General features: G+C 44.1%; 3 protein-coding genes across 5 annotated transcripts; 1 reads left to right on the top strand and 2 right to left on the bottom strand.

The window, feature by feature from the left end:
- Positions 1-414: 414 nt before the first annotated feature.
- LOC120835293 (uncharacterized) lies at positions 415-17,432 on the bottom strand. The gene is made up of 52 exons (XM_040204088.2): positions 16,380-17,432; positions 15,506-15,547; positions 14,440-14,574; positions 14,265-14,338; positions 14,084-14,156; positions 13,833-13,922; positions 13,610-13,665; positions 13,315-13,435; positions 13,044-13,220; positions 12,741-12,823; positions 12,539-12,587; positions 12,357-12,446; positions 12,181-12,276; positions 11,641-11,712; positions 11,453-11,539; positions 11,203-11,352; positions 10,907-11,020; positions 10,645-10,821; positions 10,446-10,531; positions 10,312-10,360; positions 10,106-10,195; positions 9,925-10,020; positions 9,752-9,823; positions 9,555-9,641; positions 9,282-9,428; positions 8,849-8,955; positions 8,583-8,760; positions 8,293-8,469; positions 8,101-8,183; positions 7,911-7,959; positions 7,736-7,825; positions 7,483-7,578; positions 7,055-7,126; positions 6,598-6,684; positions 6,367-6,513; positions 6,168-6,286; positions 5,771-5,897; positions 5,598-5,692; positions 5,330-5,471; positions 4,910-5,086; positions 4,730-4,812; positions 4,445-4,493; positions 4,243-4,332; positions 3,970-4,065; positions 3,807-3,878; positions 3,634-3,720; positions 3,394-3,540; positions 3,146-3,282; positions 2,792-2,923; positions 2,570-2,672; positions 1,651-1,700; positions 415-1,205 (listed from the first exon to the last, which is right to left on the bottom strand). Exons 1-52 carry the CDS (start codon positions 16,740-16,742, stop codon positions 1,178-1,180), a joined length of 5,496 nt encoding a protein of 1,831 aa, XP_040060022.2. The 5' UTR covers positions 16,743-17,432; the 3' UTR covers positions 415-1,177.
- Positions 17,433-17,496: 64 nt separating this feature from the next.
- Positions 17,497-21,475, bottom strand: zc3h10 (zinc finger CCCH-type containing 10). Of its 3 annotated transcripts, none has more exons than XM_040204165.2 (3): positions 21,259-21,475; positions 18,996-20,196; positions 17,497-18,428 (listed from the first exon to the last, which is right to left on the bottom strand). In XM_040204165.2, exons 2-3 carry the CDS (start codon positions 20,133-20,135, stop codon positions 17,907-17,909), a joined length of 1,662 nt encoding a protein of 553 aa, XP_040060099.2. In that variant the 5' UTR covers positions 20,136-20,196; positions 21,259-21,475; the 3' UTR covers positions 17,497-17,906. The 3 variants fall into 3 exon arrangements, with proteins under 3 accessions (XP_040060099.2, XP_077948260.1, XP_040060098.2); XM_078092134.1 differs by lacking the exon at positions 21,259-21,475 and adding an exon at positions 20,931-21,047; XM_040204164.2 differs by lacking the exon at positions 21,259-21,475 and adding an exon at positions 20,754-20,954.
- LOC120835342 (dnaJ homolog subfamily B member 9) lies at positions 21,238-22,348 on the top strand. The gene is made up of 2 exons (XM_040204209.2): positions 21,238-21,666; positions 21,920-22,348. The coding sequence occupies exons 1-2, from the start codon at positions 21,429-21,431 to the stop codon at positions 22,222-22,224; spliced, it is 543 nt and encodes a 180-aa protein (XP_040060143.1). The 5' UTR covers positions 21,238-21,428; the 3' UTR covers positions 22,225-22,348.
- Positions 22,349-22,639: the final 291 nt, after the last annotated feature.

The following is a 22,639-nucleotide window of genomic DNA, read 5'->3' as shown; positions in this document are numbered from 1 at the left end:
AGAGATGTCCCTGCAGCTGAGGACTTTTCGCTGAGAGATGTCCCTGCAGCTGAGGACTTTTCACTAAGAGATGTCCCTGCAGCTGAGGACTTTTCACTAAGAGATGTCCCTGCAGCTGAGGACTTTTCGCTGAGAGATGTCCCTGCAGCTGAGGACTTTTCACTAAGAGATGTCCCTGCAGCTGTGGACTTTTCTCTTACAGTACGTGAGGTTGTCGGTGTGTTGGATTTGGGGTACGTTTAGGTTTCGGGCTGTGAGCTGTTGCATCGCAGAAGCAATTCTTTCTTGGTGCAATTCTTTCTTCCGTACCATCTAATTGGCAAAACAAGACAAAACCCCACATTCTGTGTAACATCACAAATATGATTACTCAACTCAAGTCCAGCTTTTGTGGATAAAACTGTTAAAGAAAAATAGATGTGCCAATTCGGTTTATTTTTGTCATACCAGCTTTCAACACAAAATCTTTGCAGATTTACAGAGAATCAAACATCACATAACTGAAGTAGGTGTAACTAACACGTGATATACACAAAATCAAACATCACATAACTGAAGTAGGTGTAACTAATACGTGATATACACAAAATCAAACATCAAATAACTGTCAAGTAGGTGTGTCTTAAAAAACAATTAGATATAAAATTTCAAAAGCAATTTAAAAGATCGCAATGCGCTGTGAAATATAGAATAACGTCAAAGTAAGCCTGACAAAACAGAACCAACAAAATTGCACTCCAGATAAGATAATCATTATCACACTAAGAAAAGCAAACAAAACAATATAATGTGACTTTATTCTTTCTAAATCCGTTCATCCTTCACTTGCTTCACATATTCTTCAAACTACTATCTCTTCATATAGTAAATAACCTTCAATCAATTTGAACTATCAGCCTTTCCTTGTCAACTAAGCTACATCAGCCTACTTGTCTTTGGTGAGCTTCTTGATATATATCTGAATATACAGTGCAGTTCAATTCTATTCTACGTGGTAATACACGGGGAGCCGTGTGAATACAGGTAAGGCTGAATGCAGCGATGGGAAGGAGAAGGCATCAGTGTGGGAAGGAGAAGGCATCATCGTGGGAAGGAGAAGGCATCATTGTGAGCTGCAGCAGTGGTAAAGCGCCAGGTTGAGTGGTGATATTGTCATTGTACAATCGGGAGCATACAACTATTCGGCTTCAACTTTCAGCGTAAACCTGAAATGAAAAGAGGGACAGGGACGAGTGAAAACTGACTATGAATTAAATCATAAGCAATCATTTAATGGTCATTGTAAAAGAAGAAAAAAGGCCCACGGTTAAGAGATACTAGGCAGAAATTTCTCCTGAACGATAACCAACTTGTCTGCTATCTATATATGTGGTGCACACTCAATATATTACACATTGTGACAGTTTCTTTGAAGTAAAATATACTTCTTTATCTTCATCAAAGCTCCACAGGAGGCAGTGTGGTCAATTTAGTGAAATATTGTTTAACTGAGCATATGGATGGGTTGCGTCAGCATGCAAGGAGAGGCTCACGTGTTACTCCAAGCTGACCACAGTCCCCGTCCTCTGTCTGAGGAAACTGACCGTTTTTCAGTCCCCTCTAAATAAGAGTATCACATGAACAAACTTTCTCACAGTCTACTCTGCTCACCATGCTGTAACACCAGAAACCAGGTCGACGTGGGCCAACTCGATCTGCACCTAAAGAATACAAATGACACGTCAACATTAAGCTGTACGTACATCTTTTTAAAAGAAAATTTGAAAATCACAATTCCAAACATTTATATTAGGGCTGTCAACGAATATTCTATATTCAAATATATATTTGAATACTTGTTAAAAACCTACGCGCCTGACTACTGACTATATATTGCATGAATAAAACAGACTACAACAGTTTCATGCACTGGTTTGCTCATTTGCTGTTTCATGCCAAAGAAAAGTTCCATGTTTACCAGCACAGCTCGCTCAGAGCGCTCAATGTCGGTACGGTAAAACTTCCATTCATGTTAATAATATTTGTCAATCACTGAATGAAGCCTGCCATATTTGGGACAAGAATCGTGACCTTAAATTGCTTGCACAAAACTCTTGATCAGCACTCTATTGTTGTCGTTCATTTAAACTGCTATGCGCGACGATGCGGGGGAGGGAGGGAGGGAGGAAGAGGGAGAGAGAGAGAGAGGTCTGCGTTCTTGGCCATTAGTTCATTTACTTATTTTTGTCTAGGTAATATGTTGTTGAATATGTTTAAACTTAAATAAATTACCTATACAAGTAGTTATGTCTAGTTGTATTAATTTTTCCTGTTATTGACATAATGCGCAACCAGATAGTCGAATATATGTGTTTTTTTAAAGCAAATATTTGAACATCATTTTTGAGCAATATTGACAGCCCTAATTTATACATTCCTAGACATCGTAACATTAGTGAACCTCTTGGGCACATCTGTACAGGTTTAGATTTAACAAAATCATCTTGCGAGCTGAGGAGGAGTCACATCCAGTATGACATTATTTGGAAACCCTGATGGTCACTTGTAAGCCTCGAGGTCTCAGACTGACCTGTCCAATGATGTCTCGGCTCCTGAATGAGGCTGAATTATTCTTCACAGATAGAATGAGGCGTTTGAACCTCATCTCATCCACAGACAGCTCATACTCAAACCTTAAACAAAATCAACAAAGATGATTAAATGTGTCTGCTGACACTAACAAATCTTTGAGAGATAGATAAAAACAACACAGGAATGTAATGATAATACAACTACTAAATTATTTAGTTACCTCTCATTGTATTCTGGGTTGAGGTCTCTTTTCTTCACTGCTGTCTTCCTCTTGGTGGCTTTGCTTTTGTCTGGCAGCAGCATAAGGGAAACATAGCTGTCTACTCCATCCTTACTTTGAGACAACAGACCTCTGTATGCATAAAGAGAAACAGCGTTAAGACCATTTAGAAGTTCTAGTGTATTTGAGCAATGTTCCAATGTTACTATAAACATAATGTCTGGGAAGTAAACTAGATACAAAACCTGACTTGGAAAAAATACCACGAGGAAGGCTAAAATAACTACAATTTCAATTGTTTATCATTGGTGAGAACACAATCTGACTAAAACACACACGGATGAGGAAGCACACCTGCAGGCATGGACGATGACAGTGAGGTGTCTCTCCTGCAAGGCATAAGAAAGAGACAACTTCACCTGCCCACAGCCAGAGGCAACACACGGCAGTGTCCCCGGACCGATCATATCCACCATTTTGGAATGTAGAACCTATTGAATAGGAAGTTACATTGTTTATTTGTTGTAATGTATTACTATATGTGTGTGTGTGTGTGTGTGTGTGTGTGTGTGTGTGTGTTTGAGGGCGGATGTGTTTGTCACCTTGAGTTCCGCCCTCAGCAGGATTTGACTATCAGGGGTGGCTCCATCCAGGTGGAACCACTGGTCCAGGACCAGGTGTGGCTCTGCAAGCAGCTCATTCACAGGAATCACCAGTGATCCCATTGGCTGATCCCAACCACTGGACAACTGCAATGCCAGAAAGAAAGGGACTGAATAACTCACTTCAACGCGACTGCTGTAAAAGGTGAAATGCAGAATCAAAGTAAAAAATAGTCTTGCCTTTACTACAAGCATCTGATCTTTAGGGTTGTGCACCAGGAAGTAAAAACACTCATTCCACTGAGGATTGGTGCTGCGCTCGCACAGCTTAAGAGATGAAAATATTAGAGGTGTTACAAAAAGAATGCATCTATCAGACCGACAATAGAGCGCCATGCAAAAAAAAGTCTCACTTTGGTTTTGTAGGTTGTTTCACCCAAAACAAGTTCAGCTCCTGCTTTGGGATCTTTTCCACTCTTCTTCAACTATGAACAGAGACAGAAGCATTTGTGTTTTATCATACGAGAAATCATTTATTGTTATTGTGTAGTATGGAAATAACAACCGGGGACTTACAGGTAATGAATGCGCTCTCTCCAAGTGGACAAAAAGGAGGGCAGCGGCGGGGACAGCTTTGTTTTGGTAGGACTGGAGAGATTGAAGCTGCAGCACCTGCGGCACGGCGCAAGGCAGAGTATTATTTTGCAGTGTGAAGAATGTGTCCTGCGTGTTGGAATGTGACTCCACAGCATTATCTAAAAGTCTGCTTTGTTATGGACACGCGAATAGTGCTTGTTTAAGGAGATTCAACAACGGGTGATAGGGCTGTAAACACAAGTAAGGACCAACCTGGTCAAGTCTGACTGAATGTGACACTGTAGGAACCCATTCCAGTATCAAGTGAACCCGACCAGACTTCACATCATTCAGAGTGTACCACTACAACAGAGACAAGGAAAGAGGAAGGGCACCGCCCTTTGTGTAAGGAAATTACAGAGTTCAGGGTTAAGAAATCACACGGCAGGCTTTTGGTCACGTGTTATTGACAAACCTGATCCGTGTACTGTGATCTGATGACCTCATTTAGTTTGATACTGAATCTGTGAACATAAAGGCAAATGATTAACATACCGTTTTACTTACAGAGGCAAAAAGTTCCCATGTTGAGGAAATTGTGAATATTAATAGAACTTAAATAAATGAACCCTACATTTCCAGGTATTAATAAATATCTACTCACATCAACAGTGAATTGCTATTACATTTCAGAGCTATAACCATTGACTTTTTTATCTTAACTGTTTATGGAAGTGACTGACTAACCAAAAGAACATACCTTCCAAGGAAGTCATCAGCATCTAAATCCTTATCGAATGCTTCAACTTTGATCTCCTGCACACTGTGCTCACTCAAAACCAGCTGTTAAAAATACAAATAAAACACTTTGTTCCAAAATACTGTAGACACATCGAAATTCAGACAATATGCAATGCTTAAACTACGGAATACCTTATACCTCATACATTTCCTTCCACGTTGGGTTCAGATTCTCCTTGATGACATGACTTTTAAATGTGACACCCCCTATGTTGATCTTGACATAGGGGTCACTCTTGCCCTTCACCATGCCCCCCATCAGGTTATCTTTGGCAACCAGATGCTGGGCCTCCAGCAGGTGAATCCTCAGCAGCCCCTGCAGGATGAAGCCGGTAAATGTTACAAAACATAAAGCGAGTCGCACAATATAGCAGCTTGGTAATGTGACAAAACATATTGAAGAGCAACGTGGATGATCAGGCATGTGTCCCTCACACCACATCCAGAAGAATGACTGTGAAGATGATCATTAAGAAACACTGACAACGAACAAATACCACTGTTTGGTTGTCAGAAGTTAACTATTTAACTTTCACTCAAGATCAAGGCATAAACTCACCTCTTCACCAAAGTGCTTTTGGGGGGTTGTGTGTGGTTGAAGAGTTTCCCTGGCATTGGGGATTTCTGTGTCGTCTGCTGGCCCCACGGTGTCAGCGGGAAGACTAGTCACTGTGGCTTGAGCAAGGTTTCCTAAACCAGTACTTCACATACACAGGGCAGAAATGCAAACATCATTCTTATAGGGCTCGTAATGAATATCATGTTTATGGATCACAATAAAGGGTACAAAAATACATAGTTTTTTATTTGCTGCGACTGAAGCTCACCCTGTGGTTAATATTTTCTTCGGTTCAAATTCTCTTTCAGCTCCCATGTCTGACTCTGTGGGATGCTCCTCTGGATCTGTTGGCTCCTCCTCCCGCTGAGCACAATTACATAAAGGTTATGAAGGTGTAAATAGACAGGTTGAACATGATGACAACTGACTACAATGACTCACTGCAGCAGGAGGGGACGTATCACGTTCAGTGTCAATGGCAGGTAGTTCAGCAGAAATAGCGTCTTCTGCAGGGGCCGCAGCATCTGCTGCTTCAGAGTGTTTGAACTGTCTGGATACGGCAATCGATCTGAAAGTGCACACTGCTGTTACAAAACCCCACAGCAAGACCCCTGACTGGAGTTAACAGAGAATATCAGCTTTTATGTGTGTATATATTCGCCTGTCCATCCTACCAACAGCAAGGCACTATACTTTTTAAATAGACTGGTATTTATTGTAAACTACTCTTAAAAATAAAAATAGACACTCTATACCATTTAGTGTTTCTTTAAAAAAAAAAAAAGTTAGAGTCTTAAGAGTTTTATGTGTTTTATTAAACGACGCACACAATACTCACTCATCTTTTTTTAGCTCTGAGCTTTTTTTGTCCCGACTGTCTGTGGAAAAAGCCGTCGGGTCCTTCTTTGAACCGGGAGCAGAAGGCTGTGGAGCCTCAGTCATCCTTGAGCTCAGGACCTTTTAACAACACATTTGCTTTGGGCTATTCTGCGTATCAATGACACCGGTAACAACGCCATGTGAGTTTCCTCTCTTACCTTGAGTTCGGCCCTGAGTAAGATCTCACTTTCAGGTAAGGCTCCATCCAGAGGCATCCACTGGTCCAGGACCAGCTGTGGTTTAGAGAGCAGCTCTCTCACAGACACTACAATAGATCCCATTGGCTGGTCCCAGGCGCTCGACAACTAGAGACACATGGATGACGTCAGATTGGGAGACATTCCTGACACTCGCAGCAGTCTTCAGCTACTGTTATGCAGTACACTCACTTTTATTATGAGCATCTCCTGTCTGGGGTTGCGAACCTGGAAGTAGAACGCCTCATCCCACTGAGGTGATCTGGAGCGATCACATACCTTCAGATTGAAAAATAGAAGGGGGGAATTTGGCAATTATTGTAACACGTTTTTACTTCTCTTCTGCTTCTGTCGGTTTTTTGAAAAGCCTAATAAAGTTTTTGGAAAGTATAACCGTCTAGTCTTATGTCTTTTTCAATACCACCAGCGGGTGGCGACCAAGTTCTTTTTCTTTAAACATCCCACTATCATGCATTCCATAACATTTTGAACTATTTGCCAACAAACTGGTTATATTTCTGGGAAATTATAATTGGGACTATTATTTTATCGGTTAAATGACTGACAGAAACATTCATTGGTTACCTATACCTATTCTAGTATTGCGAGAGTGTGGGTTTGTTCAATGTCTTTATCATCAGTCTTGTACCTTGGTTTTGTAGGTGGTTTTACCAAAAACAAGCTCGGCTCCAGCCTTGGGCTCCTTTCCACTTTTCTTGAACTGAAAACAGAAAGAACCAAAACATAATGTGAGCAGTTAGTATTCCCTCACTCTAATTACGGCAACCACAAGACCCAACTTCTTTCCTTTAAAAAATGAGACATTTCTGAAGAATGGCATCACATGACAAATCACAAGTCCTTAGTGACTGTTGCTCAGAAAGCAACAAACTATTTCACTAAACTCATTTATTCGAATCCAGTGAAGACTCACAAAAACATTATCCAAAGGAATAGAAGAAGCTTTTCAGCATGTTTATTTACACGTTCTTTCCACACATGTAAATAATGCATCTATACCTCTGAAACAGCACACTTGTTGTAGTGTTTTAATGTAATAAATGACAAGGGACTCACAGGCAATGAGCGTGCTCTGTCAACATAAACAAAGAGCAGGGCTGCAGAGGGAACAGCCTTGTTCTGGAAAGACTGGAGAGACTGCACCTGCATCACCTGCAGCAGAGAATCACAAGAAAAATAAGTCCAGTGACTCAGAACTGATGTGTATGGTGAAGTAAACGGAATCATTGTGGAATAGAAATGATCTGGGAAGAATAGACAACACGATTGATAAAGATTATGGACACAAGCATGATTATGGGGCACTAACTTGGTCCAGGGTGTCGTGATGTGACACTGCTGGTACCCACTCCAGTATCAGGCGGACACGTCCTGACTTCACGTCATTTAGTGTGTACCACTGAAACAGAGAGGGACACTTACTGACTTAAAGACCATGATGAGACTTCAGCAATTACTCAGATAGCACGGCTGGTAATACTGACCTGGTCTGTGTACTGGGAACGGATGACGTCTGCCACGCTGATTTTGCATCTGCTCAGAATAAAAACATTTGTTATTGATATTTGCTAATGCTGTGAACAGTCTGTATACATTAGAAGTTGAACATTTAAGAATTTAAGCAATACTTGATTAACACGTTTTTTTCCTACAAACATCCACATTGGCCCTTGCCTGCCTAGGAAGTCATCTTTGTCCATGTCTTTGTCACACAACTCAACTTGCACCTCTTGTCCTGCCTGAGGCCTCAGCACCACCTGAGAGGACACAATAGTTACATTAGTAAAAAAAAAAGTAGTTTAACTTAAAAGTTGTATTGTAAATCTTATTTTAAAACCATGCTCAAAGCAGATATTATTGACGAACCTCATACATCTCATTCCAGACCGGGCTTAGATTCTCCTTGATCACATTACTCAGAAATGCAACTCCCCCTACATTGATCTTTGCGTAGGGGTCGCTTTTGCCTTTCACCATACCACCCATCATGTTATCTTTGGCCACCAGACATTGGCCCTCCAGCAGGATGATTCTCAGCAGCCCCTACAGGAAGGGATCGTTAAATGCTTTACATCGATAGTATTTGTTTCAAATATGATCGTGTGATGCCGTGCAGCATGTATCTGCTCCTGTAGATCCCAATTCTGTGATGGTACCTCGCTGGCAAAGCTGAAGTCTGGGGAAGTGTGAGGAGGTTGTGTTGTGGTGGGGCTCGGGAGTTCTTCCACCTTATCTTCAGTCACATCAGCTGCCATTTTCTTTACATCAACACTTTCATGTAGGGATGCTGAGGAAGCGATATTCTCCACAGGAGGAACGTCCACTGAACTTGACCTAAAACCAAAAAAGTAACAATTGAAAAAGTAAATGACAAAACGGCCAATGGAAAGCATGGACAAACATTTTAAATGAACTATCTTACCTAAGCACTGTGTCTATTTCCTGTTTTCTTGAAGCAGGGGAAGGGTCCGATGCTGAAGTGACAACAACCTTGTCAGTTGTACCGGGACATTTGTGGGGAATCAGCATCTGCAGGTGAGTCAAAATCATTGTCGTTTAACATTGTTAACCAGCTTTGTGATTGTATTTCAAAATCAGTAGAAATAAAGAGTTAATGAACCCCCTCAAAAACGTCATGACAAAGAAATAAATTATACTGTAATATATATATATATATATAAGAAAGAAGCGGCCAAACAGGAAATATGGAGAAGATAAAGACTCACAGAGATATTACAGTTAGATGCACAGACAAATTAGAATAGGCGAAAGATAATCAGAGGGAAAGTAATACGGAGATCGAAATCAAGAAAAACAAATGGACATTTAGAAAATAATTCAAACAGAATGAGCACCTTGAGTTCCACTCTGAGAAGAACTCGACTCGCAGGTGAAGTTCCATCCAGATGAAACCACTGGTCCAGGACCAGCTCTGGCTCAGAAAGCAGCTCTCTGATTGGAACCACCAGGGAACCAATGGGCAACGTCCAGCTGTGGGAGAGCTGGAGAAAAACAATGCAGGGTGTTTGCATAGGTAGCATTGATATGCCAGAGAACACACTCTGTTTGCATCTCTTTGACCGACCGTCATTCTGTCCTGCTCTAATTTTGCACGGCAGCGAGCGTACCTTAACAACAAGAATATCTTCTCTGGGGTCTCGAACCAAGAAGCAGAATGCCTCATTCCACTCAGGTGATGTGGTACGATCACACACCTACAGACATACAAGAGCCAGTTATTATTAGTGACCGATCTCATGTCCCTCTTAAAATCGGGACAAAGTCGCTTACAACAATTCCAAGCAAGAGGCAGATGGAGCCTTACTGTTGTTTTACGAGAAACTTCTCCAAGGGTAACTTCTGCTCCTACTTTTGGGTCCTTACCACTCTTCTTGACCTGTTGAGAAACAAATAGGCCGTAAGCATAGAACCACATGTGTTACAAACAATAACTGCAAATCATGACGCCCCCCTTAACATCAGTAGAAAAGGACTCACTGGTAAGCTGTCTGCTTGCCCTATGAAGACAAACAGCAGGCCTGCTGAAGGAACCGCCTTGTTCTGGTAGGACTGCCGGGAATAGAACTGAAGAACCTGATGACTCAGAAAGGACCAGTGAGTATGGATGAGGCTTACCAGCAATGGTCCATCAATCCACGTTTAATCTGGGAATACAAACCTGGTCCAATCTGTCTGACTGTGACGCTGCCATCACCCATTCCAGTATCAGGTGAACTCGACCAGACTTCACGTCACTGAGAGTGTACCACTGAGAGAAGAATTTGAATCATTTTAAAACAGGAACTGTGTTATAGGTTACGCTTAGTTTGACCACGCTTTTTGAAGCTAAATATGCAGAAACCTGTGTGGAAAGGAGCATCGCACCTGATCAGTGAACTGTGAATCAATGATGTCCTTCAGGTTGATCTTCAGCCTGTATATTGGGAAATTTGAGCTTAGAACTCATCTCTAAATCGAAACATTCTATTTCATAATATGATTATTCAAAGCACTCGTACCGGCCCATGAAATCATCCTTCATGTCCATGTCTTTATCGAACACTTCAATCTGCAGGTCTTGGCCAGGCAGCTTGGTGAGAATCACCTAAGGGGTGAAGAAATGTTGCAAATTTGAAAGGACGGAAAGCAATTTACAAATCCACGGCAATCCAGTTTGTTAAACTGTTTACTTTCAATACATGACCTGGTGTTATTTACCTCATACATTTCATTCCACACGGGGTTCAGATTACTCTTGATAACCCTGCTTACGAATGTTTCGCCCCCGATGTTGATCTTGACGTAGGGGTCACTTTTGCCTTTCACCATGCCTCCCATTAGGTTATCTTTCGGGACAAGGTTTGTTCCTGCCAATAGGTGAATTCTAAGCAGTCCCTAAAATATATTGGAAACACATTAGACTAAGAATAGGCATTTTAAGAGAACACAATCAAAGTCAAAGTGTAATGTCCTCCATTACCTCTGTGGCAAAGCTAGAATGAGGGGAGGTCTGCTGGGGCAGCTGTCTGGACATTCCAGACTCCAGAGTTGATGACACATCAGTTGCAACCCGTTCCTCATCTAACCACAGGACCTATGTTCCAAAAGAAAGACACCGTTGGGACACCATTTTATGTAAGAAAAAGGTTTGATCAAAATCAAATTTTTGATTCTACGATTAATAACCTCCAATATTGTGCCTGTTCATTTTACTTATTTGTCACGACTTGATCTGATGCAGTGCAGGATTAGTGAATCGGCCTTGTTGCCATTTACCCTGAGAACTGTGTTGATATAGATGCGACTGGCAGATCCAGAGTTGTCCAACTGGAACCACTGGTCCAGAGAAAGATTAGAATTGGACAGCAGACGGGACAAAGGGATGGTCAGACTGCCCAGAGTCTGCACACGGTCAGCGTCCTTCACCTGGTTTGTTTACCATAACGGAAAGCCAAAATAAGAGCAAAAGAAGTTAGGCTATGAGAATACCAGACGCAAAGTTCAAGTTAATCTCATGAGCTGTTACCTGGATGTCTATGTCCTGCTTGCGGGGATCCTGGATGAAGAACGTAAAAGCTTCCTCCCACTCTGGATTAATGGTTGTGTAACAAGTCTGAAGACAAAAATAAATAGTGTGCATTTCAATATAAATAAATGAAACACGATCAACTAAGTCTAAGTATTGTAATTGTTTCTTTCTTAACAGGTAAATACCTTGCTTTCTCTAGTGATGTCTTGCACAGACAACTGCACTATGGGATCGGGCTGCTTATTTCCCTTCTTCATCTAAAAGATACAAAGTTACAGGAAAATATGAGTAGACAGTGAGGCATGTGAACAGTAGCATACTTTGAGCACAGCAATAAATAGACTATATCCACCACCCTGACACAGGGTTGATTTGAACAATACAGGGTTACCATAGCAACAGCACAAATAACTGACAGAAAGTACCACACAGCGCGGTAAGATCGGGTAAGTATAAGTCTGCAACGTCAGTCAGAAAGACTGAGCCTTGTTTCAAAGATTCTGTAACCATTTTTCCTTTTGTGTATGTATCGACCCAGAAGCAAGCATGGGGTGAACTTAACCACAATGCAATGCAGGGCACGGAGTCGGAGGCAAAGGCAGCAAAGCTTTGTGGAATGTCGTGACAGCTGGCAGTTACAGCTCTGCCCCAGTTTAACCACACACAGGAAGCAGCTCTGTGCTCAGCAGGGTTGTGGGCAGAGCAGCGCCTGCTATTTGACTCACAGGAAGTGCCTCAGCCTTGTCCAGATATATAACCAAGATGGCAGAAGACGGTGGATCCGCAGTCTTGCTGGTGACGCTTTCGTTCCTTTTCAGCATCTGAGGGACAATTGCAAACACGTGATTCTACAGTATAAGGGATATTAATACATCAGAGCAGTGCATCCATGGACTCAAACCTGCTCCAGTCGATCAGTGCCAGGCAGCAGAGCCAACCACTCCAGTCTGAAATGAACCCGTCCCGATGGAGTTTCTTTCAAGTTGAACCACTGGGAAGAAGCCACAAGAATACATTAACAATCAAACAATTAAGAAATGGCTTGTTCAAACTGTGACTGAGACGAACATAACGTTTACTTACATCATCCACAACTATGGATTTCTTCACAATGCCCAAATCCAACTTGGTCCTAAATGGAGGAGGATGATGAAACTTTAAAAGTATAGATTCATGCTTCATAAAGAATCAGCGTACATTTTTCCAACTGGCCAGGAATGACGACAAATGTGTGACAATGCAAAGCTGAACCTCGGCACACAAAGACATGAATATGCATATGTACCTTCCCAGGAAATCATCCTGGTCTGTGTCTTTGTCATATACCTCCACCTCCAACTCCTGACCAGGCACTTCATGGACTATAACCTGATGCACCGGACACACACACACAAGGACATGAAGACTGACAGAGGGAATGTATGGAAGCTGGCTGCGGCCTCATGCGACCATGAATGAAAATGAACATTCCCGGAGCTGTAAGAACCTAATCACTCAGATAGAGGACAAAGTGAAATGATTCATGATTGAGTTGTTGCAATGATGACACAAATATGAAGCTTTCCATGGGACTTTTCATTCTACTTACCTCATAAATCTCTTGCCACTTGGGAGAGTCTGTGTTGTCAACATGTTTGGAGGTGAAGGTCTGAGGGCCCACCCTCAGTATGGCATAGGGGTCAGACAAGCCGGCCATAACACCTTTCATGTAGTTGTCCTTGGCTACTATATTCTGTGCCTCCAGCAGGTGGATGCGTACCACACCCTAGGAAAGTAAAATAGAATTTACTGGTATTGGCTGAGAAGTGAAAAGGGTATAATAGTCTTCCTCCATCTGTAGTTGGATATTAAGGCTTTACCCTGGGCAAAGGAGAGCGTAGTTGGGCCACATGCAGGCCTGGAACCAGGGGGATGACAAGGCGGTTGGGCAGAACCAAGAAAGAAGCAATGGCATCCATAATCATGCTGTCCGACTTGACACTGAGACAAAGAAACATCATTTTAATGGAAATGCACTGCTGTAGTGACTTTATAATTTACTATTCACCGTGTAAACCCGCACATTAATATAAATATAGCGAGGCTGGGTTTATTATGAGGTTAAGGCTATAAATTATTTGTGAACCAATCAAGGGTTATTTCAGTATGACTCACTTCAGTCCAGGGATGTCCAACATATTAGTGAGTCCAGTCCAATTGATGTCCAGTTTCTGGTAAGAGACAACACAAAGGAATGTGCTGTGTACAGCAAATCAATCGGGATTGATGTGAAATCGGTAGGGTGAAAAGCATCGGACATACCAACGAGATACATGATATTTACAGGACTGGGGGTTGAGAAGCGATAATAAAAAAGGAGTGAACGTGATGAACGTACAGGCCGCTGGATGAAAAACATGGTGACCGCACCCACGATGGGCACATCTCCGATCAAGGGCTCCAGAATCACCCGCATCATCCCATGCAGCTGAAGACAGAAGAACACAACGGATGTTTGTGAAAACCATGGATTAATACTGACAGAGTGGTACTATCCATTTAAACAGACATGCTATTAAACATGTTTGTGTTAATAGCATGCTACTCTGTAATTCAATAGAATACTTTTAATCTTGAAAGAAAACTGACCTGTATTCCTTTGACTCCAGCTTTGCAGAAGTATCTCTTCACTTCAACATTGATCTCTACATTGCCAACATAGCTGAGGATATAAGAAGAATGACATGTAATCAATGGTAGTACCTTCTAAAAGTTGTGGTACAATGTAAATGATGTTCCCAAATCCAAGGATATGTTCATAAGCATTCACCTAATATACAGATCTAGCAGGACTTGTCCTTTGTCATTCTCAGTATGTGCCTTGATCCCTACGACCTTCATGGCCTGCAGCGAACAAATGAGACGATTTTCAGCACATTAAAAACATAATTTGTGTGAGTCTTTACTGTAGTGTCACATTCTACTTGAGCTATAAATGTCCTCACCTTGTCTCCCATATCCACTTTGGTAAAGCTGAGCGTTTGGAGGTGGGCATTTTGGGCTCGGATGGATGGCGCAATGGTTTCCACCAGCAGCTTCTCAAGGTATTGGCCAACAAATGGCCACACTTGATGCATCACCTAGGCAGGCCAACAAGGATGTGGTTATAAAGTGCTCTTGTGTCTAAGATGCATACTATGACATGTGTATGCAACCAGAGAACACTTCTTTGAGAAAAGAAACTGCACTGTCTCAAAACGGCCGACCAAATGACACAGCTTCCATCGGACGGAGACAGCTGTTGCCAGTACTTGAGCCTTACATATACCACAAAGAATCCTATGCTCTTAATGTGTCCATGTTTTACACAATGTTAACTGTGCTTCATGTACAGTACTCTTTATTCCTTTGGTAAACAAACAACTAGCCAAAGCACTGCTTGTTTGTTCGACGGTGAGGGAAGATTAAAAAAAAAAAGAGTTGGTTTCAGCTTGGCATAAGTGGAGAGTGAGTCATCAGCTGCCTGCTCCTGGGAGGGATGCAGCTTGAGCAACAAGGAAATCTGCTGACCTCCCCTCCAGTAACCCGTCTCAGATCACTGCTTTGTCTGTCCCTCTGTCGCTTAGATCTCGTGGTTCTTTTAGCATGAGTGCTTTTCTAACTGTATATCTTTATTATTTTGTCCAAGCTTCAAACGGCAAAGGGGGTTGTGAACAATGGCTGCAGTTATATAAAGATCGGGGGGCTGGGAAGCTCCCTCCTTCCTGTGAGATCGCCTGTAGTGAAATGGAAATGTTGAGAGGGTTGTCTGGCAGAGGGCCTGCAGTCTCTGCAGCACAGACACAGCGGCTACCCTAATGGGGGTGTGGCCTTTTCTGTGACGTGGCAGCAAACAGCAGCCGTGCTACCAGCTATTAAGCTGGCATGCTGCACAGAACGTCAATCAGCACAGCAGCTGAGCAGACAGACGTGGGTTTGCTTCGGGCTCAACACAGGAGGAGACACTTGAGTGTTTGTGTGAAGTAAAAACAGTGGAAGCGCTGTGTTTAATAGGAACATGCAGATATTTACCTTATTTAGCCACTCCACCTTCTCAACATCTGGAAAGCTGACCTGAAAGAAAGAAAGACAATGAGCGCAGATCCTTAAATTATTCAAAGGGCCCGCTAAACTCACAACAGGATTCGGAAGTGAGTCAGAGCTCATTTATCTCGGGAAATGTCATCGATTACACACTTGATATTATCCGAGTGGTTTTTTCGACCGGGTTTTCGACTGTATGACTTTTACCAAAAGAAAAATGGAAAGCAAGTAATTAAACTGTCAAAATAACGTTGAATGAATCCTTCATGTGTCAGAACACTTTTACAAGATGAGCTTGTGAAATGTGTTCTCCGTGTATTCATTCTCAATAAAACCAGAACTGAAATCATGCTCTAAAACGTGTCTCCACAGGAACCTTCTCTGGGCGTGGGCAGATGTTCATCAAAGGCCCACGTGGGTTTCAGCAATTCCCTTTTATGTACACACACTCTCAGGGTCTAAATTGCAAATCAAAGCTATTATACTTTGTGCACAATCCCCAGCCACCTCTAGTTTAAAATTGCACCTGGGATTAGTTTTGAGTTTCTTTGTTGTGCCGTAATACTTTCAGACAAGATAGAAATAGAAAACACACGTTACACAATTATTATTATTAATGGCTTAGAATGAATTGGAGAGAAAAATACTGTATTGATTGGAAAGGGACATCTGTGTGCAATTCCAATTAGGACCTACTGCATGTTTTACCTGCGAACTGTATCTTAATGTTTTGGTAATATTATGACTTGAGGGTCACTGCAGCCCCGGTCTGCGGTCTTGCTGTCTCGTGTAGGTCCCCGTGGGTCCCGGGAGGATAAGGACAAAGCTGGTTTGTGTTTACACCATCAGGCTCATTCCTTACCCACGCAGGGAGGCCTCGCTTCCCCCTGAACGCCTTCGTGGACATGTACTCCTCCTCGTTGTCGAGCAGCTGCATGGCCGACCTCAGGCGCGTCTCCTTGGCCTCTCGGGCGTGTTTCCATCCCGTGTACACCATCATCCCGAACACCAGCAGGCTGGTGCTGACCCGGTAGTAACCGGCCAGGTAGACGGGCAACAAGGCGCCCAGACATTTCCCAAACGTCCAGAGCACCGCGACCGCGCTGATTCCTCGCGGCTCGGGACCTCCCGTCCCGGCCGCACGCAGCGCTTTCTTCTCGGCGTCGCTCGCGCTCACACACTCGGCGCCCTCGGCTTCGCTCGGCTCCGATTTGTCGCTTTGCATACCGGCGTCCTCTCGTAAAACAAAACCACGTTACGTGTTACAGTTGTGCGCGCAATAACTTCGGATCGGAGGGTGAAGACGTTGCTCTTCAGCGGCTCATTTGGTGGCGGCAGGTAGAACGCGCGCGCGTCGCTCGCGACCTTACCGCCCGTCCGCCGTCCCTGCGTGGCGCATAAGTTTTTAGAATTGTTGAACTGGATGTTTCGCTAACTAAGTGCTGGTCCTGGAAAAATGTCTTGACAAATCCTTTCCCCCTCGTCCTGTCCCGTTATGCGGATGAAAACACGCCCACTCTCCGAAGCAACAAAAAACACACACACACACACACACACGCCGCGTCGTTGACTCTGCGGTATCCAGCTTGTAGTAAATACTGTTATTACCGCAGTATTACGTTATCGAAAAGCCACATTCGCAACTTAATTATTGCGACGCGACGTTGACTGTCTCGTAAAACTAAAGTGTCGGACAATGCAGAATAAACCCGTACACGTTTGCATACTTCTTCCTGTCGAGTTGTGAACCCACCAGAATCCCGTGCAAATTCTTTCTGCAGCTCCAGTTTATTTTACAAATAGCAGAGTGGACCTTCTCCTCGATCCTCTGGATGCGGGCATTGCTTCCCACGGTGCACCTTTCCACTTGTATGTCGAGCCACGCGGGTATTAGAAGTTTACATAATGGGACTCCAGCCAAAGGACTCGAGCATTGGGTGGAGGTGTGACTGTTTAAAAGGAGAACTGAAGAGAGAGGCTTAAAACAAACAGGATTTATTGTTGACTGCCTGTTATTATTATTAATATTATTTTTAAATGTCCCAGAGTTAATTTGCACCGGAGAAATCCAACAATGTAAACACAAACTGTAGATAACCTCACAGATTTTGTTAGTTGACGTCTATCTTGGAACAGTTTCAAAAAGTCCCTTTTGCTCAAAACTGTTCATAGGTCAGTCATTCTGTAGGACAAACGTCAATGTTTCCACCAAACACAGACCGATGGGAGTCTTTATCCTGCCCCCTGCTGGACGAGTACAAGTGTCTCATGCTTGTCTGTTGTAACAGTTCGGTGGCTTACACAGAAAAGAAGGCCTTTCAAGTTTGAAAAAAGAATAATCACAGTTAAGGTGGCCCCTGTCTGACTCATGGGCACCACAGACCTGCCCTTAAATCGGTTGATGGGGCAGAGTGGTGATTCTCATGCTTTGACTCGCAATAGGGTACGACACCATCGGGGTGGTGGCGTGACTCATGGTGATGCCGGGCATGGGCTGCGTCATCGACACGGCCACCGGGGCCACGGACACGGCCACTGGTGCCATAGAAACAGGTGGCGCCATCCCCTGGGCGATGGTCTGTGCGAGAGCGGCGGACAGGGGGGTGATCTCAGGGTTGAGGTGAGGCGGAGGGGCGGAAGCTTGGGCGGCATTACTCTGGGCCGCCGAAGGGGCGCCGCTAGACGCGACCAGCTCCTGCTGGATGACGGCCCGAGGTTGCAGTCCAGCGCTGCTCAAGGTGGTGTGAGTCTGAGCGATGCTGTGGTTGTAGGAACTTATGGCACCCACGGGGGGCACCAGGCTCTGCTCAGTGGGTGCGGGCGTGGAGGACAGCGTCATCACCTTGGTCTGGCTTCGGAACTGGGCGTTTTGCTCCAGAAGAACCTCATTTGTGGCAATGAGATTTGAAACCTGAGAAAGACACGAGACGTGAATTAGAAAAGGACAGTGGAAGTCTACCGCCAGAAATGTTGTCGTTGCATTGGCCAAAAATAGTATAGTTGCTTTGAGTGAAAAAAGACTATTTTTGCAGAAAGACTCATCTTTTACAACTATATAGTTTGCCGACTAACTATCATGATCACAGCGTTTGCAATTGCTGATTCTTTAGGTCTGAGCAGAATCATTAAGCACCCTTTACTTTTCCAAATGTGTGTTAGATGTGCCCAAATACATTCAGTGGGGTTCTGGTTGGGGGACAGAATGGCATATCCTTGCCGTAGCTTCATAACGGGTCAGCAATATATCTGCTTTTTAGGTTATTGGTCCATTTATTACAATAATATTTTATTTGGGTGTAATTTTCCCTTCAGACCTGGACTTTGTCAACATATTGTATTGCGCTACGTTACGCAGTCAAATGTGTTCTTTTGCACACCAGTGTATCTGGTATCAGTCGTAGCTACAGGAACTGCCTTTTTTCTACCAAAATGTTCTTCTCTGTCCGAATGTTAGTTTTGTACCATCTCGCATTCTAACCTGCTTCTTCAACTCCTCCACTCTCTTCCTCAGCAGGGAGTTCTCCTCCTCCAGGAACCTGTACTCCAGAGGGCGTGGTGGAAATGTGGCTTGAAGTCCCAGCTCATAGTGGGCACCTCCACTCACGTCTGCCAGGCGCAGCCCCTCCAACCGCCGCCTCTTCAACTGTAGAGCCGTGTGCTCCATGGGGGGCTCAAAGGAGCTGGCGTCACACAGCCCACTTTCAAGCAGAGGGACGTACAAGGAGCTCCTGTCAAAACGCCGCGGCCCAGCAGAACTTGTAGACAGACAAGTGCTCATCCCACCGCCACCTACCCCCCCGACTCCTGTGATACCTGGATCTCTGCACCCGGCCAGGCTGGGACAACCCATCCCCATGCCCATCATATTACTTCCACCTCCACCTCCCACGAGTCCTTGCATTCCTCCACAGGCACCCGCTCCTACACCACCTATCCCTCCCCCGGTGTTCACCATCCCACTGGTCCCCGGCCCTATAACTCCACCAACTCCAACCCTGGAGGGCTCATATTCATAGTCTTTTTGGACGTGGCGAAATTTACACTTATTGCCCCTCTGGCACTCCCCCTTCAAGAAGTCTCTGCAGATAGGGACTTCCCCACGGCTGTGGGGGAGATCCATTGGGGAAAGGCCCAGTCGTGCTGCAACTTTCCCTCTTAGCCTGGGGGGTAGCTCTCCGGTTTTCTTGTAATAGTCCTCATCCTCTTTAGATCCATGGACGAAGCGGCAGTTGGAGCGCATGCACTCCTTGTTCTGGTGGTCATGACAGAAGACAAATTCGTTCTTTTGCACCCCCAAGTCCGGCACCTCATTAAAATCTGGGTGTTTGAAGCGGCAGCGCTTCCCTCTCTTGCAGACATTGCGAATGAAGTCCCTGCAGACCCCACCCAAGGCCGGTCCTTGCCCCCCGCCTCCACTGTTCCCACAGCTGTTGCCATTTCCGAGTGCCCCTCCACCCCCCATGCTCCCGGAGCCAGAGACGTTGCCTCCAAGACTTCCTCCTGAACCAACCTCCGCCGTGCCCACTGCCGAACCAGACCCAGGTCCTCCTCCTTCGTCACCCAGACTCCCACCACTCCCACGGCTACCTGACAGGTAGGAGCTGTCCCGCTCAGGCATAGCGCTCGGCCCAGCTCGAGGAGAAAACACCACTCATGTGTCTGAGGGGGGCCGACATGACCTGCCAAACATTCACATACAGAATTAAACAAGTCACGAATGGCTTTTTCTTCATACGGCAATTCAGTTCAAAGATCTCAAAGACAAAGCATCATTCGCCGGTTGGACGTGTGTCCAACTTCCTCTCATAGTGCTCTGACGTCATGCACGTGGGGTTATCTATGACCTCACAACATACAGGCAGCCCCAGTACATAGAGCCAGGCCCTGCACCAACTGCCTTATTCAGGGAATGATGGGAAGTGCCTGATCGAACATAGTTTTTTGGTGTGGATGTGATATTTAACGCTAGATTGTGGTCTGTGATGGTCGAATGTTGTGCAATGAAGGTTTCATCTGCAGCAAACGGATTGTGTGGTTGATAATAGCATCGCATATTATTCATGCATATGTATTGGGTTACTTAAGCTGCCGGTAAATGAAGTGCACTCGTATTATGTGGCGTTAGCCTACCTACATGAGTAACGTTAGCTAACGTTAAGCATTGCCATGTTTGACGTATACAAGCTAGTGAATGCTATCTAACGTTAGCTAGCAGACGTTAGATCTGTTGTCTTACCAAATTTAAACTAGAAACAGGATCCAGAGAATAGCCGAAGGACTCCCACGCAGAAACGCCCTGCTCTGGTTCACTGAATTGTAACGCTATATCGCGGCAACATCGATTAGTCGTGTTTTTCTGACTGCCCGATGTTCAGACTGGTCTGTTGACAATATTATTGCACTTTTTCTTTACCACCAAGAAAGAAGACGCTCTTCCTCTCTGGTTCCCCGGCGGTCCTCCAGTGGTCCTCCGGGTGCTCTTCTGACCTCTAGTGGCGAAAGTGCTGTATAGCACTGAAGTACGTTTGAGTTTTGTTTGTCTCATAACGGAGAAAGATTTCAGTTTCGTTTAAAGGTTTGATAGTATACATACGCATCTCTACAACAAAACGATGGTGAACTAAACTAGAAAAGACCGCTGCATAATAACAGCATATCACTTGATGCCCCCCCCCACGTGCGTAGTTCGGTTCAAACATGCGGAATCCGTTGAAGGTGTCAGCTGATTTAAGTGAACTCACCGTGGGCCTCTGGTCGTCCATCGTCTGCCGAGTGCTGCTACGCTCACCTGTGGATTGTAGTCCAGACAGCTTTACGGAAACGAGCTCTCAAACCGTAAACCAGACCGTCGCCTGCCTCCAGATCAGCTCTTTGTGCCACATTTCCTCAACCGTGCGCACACAATCCGGAGATGTCCGTGCAAAGCGTTTCCCACTGGGTGCGAGCCCACGTGGTCACGCTGCTCTGCTTCTCCGAAGTCCTGCACGCCGCCTCAGAGTCGAGCAAAAGTTACTACGATATTCTAAATGTTGAGCCATCAGCCGCGGACAGCCACATAAAGAAGTCTTTCCGCAAACTGGCCATCAAGTGCCACCCAGATAAGAACAAGGGTGGTGATGCAGAGAAGTCTTTCAGGGAGATTGTTGAAGGTAAAACCAAAAAAGTGAAATGAATTGTACAGTTCTCAAACATTTGTCTTCTTCATTCTGGCCTCCAACCTCCATGAGTGTTCAGTTGTTATCGTTATCAGGGAGGCTGTGGTTTGTGATGCTGTTGATCTGTTCTATGCATTATACAGAGAGGAGTTTGCAGTCATTTGAGTTTTTCTTTTAGACGTACAGAACCAGTCAAGAGCTTGGTAGACGGATTTGATAGTAATCCACCTGTTTCCTCGTTCCCCAGCCTACACCGTGCTCTCCACCAAGGAAAAGAGGAGGCGGTATGACCGTGTGGGCCACGAGGCTTTCCTCAAAGACGAGGCCTCTGAAGACCCCGAGGATGAACTTGACACGAGCTTCCCTTTTCCTTTGGAAGACCTATTCCATGACTTGGATGGAAGTCCCTTCACGGAGGACACATTCTTTCGCGGGACTTTTTATCCGGATGGGGCGGATATGGATGGTCTAAACAAACATTACATTATTGAAGAGCTCGACTACAGCTTCTATCTTGGTGATGAAGAAGAAGAAGAACATTATTTCTACTAAATGTTCACTCATTCATTCATTTTAGTGTTTTTTATGATTAAGTCTCCATAATAAATTGTTATCATAGCATCCGTGTCTCGTATTCAGACAATGTAGAAATTGAAATAAATAAATCTGTTATGTGTTTTTAAAGCGCTCCATTGACTGGCACTTTGCTCTGCTTACCCCCTTTTACTAATAACTAACTAACTAACTAATTTAAACAATCACTGATCTTTTCACCACTCAACCAATTAGAAACTAGGTCTTTTCTTTAGCCTTATTATTATTATTATTATATAGAGACCATTCCAGTTTGTTTGAGAGCAGGAATTCTTACTGGTTGGTAGGTGATCAAATACTTATGCCATGCAGTAAACTGCAAAATATATTTTTTTAAATCATACAATGTGATTTTCTGGATTTCACTCACAGT

This window comes from Gasterosteus aculeatus, chromosome 17, assembly GCF_964276395.1.
Source record: "Gasterosteus aculeatus chromosome 17, fGasAcu3.hap1.1, whole genome shotgun sequence".
NCBI lineage: Eukaryota > Metazoa > Chordata > Actinopteri > Perciformes > Gasterosteidae > Gasterosteus > Gasterosteus aculeatus.
Note: the sequence above shows the minus strand (reverse complement) of the source record. Positions and strands in the feature narration are given on the sequence as shown.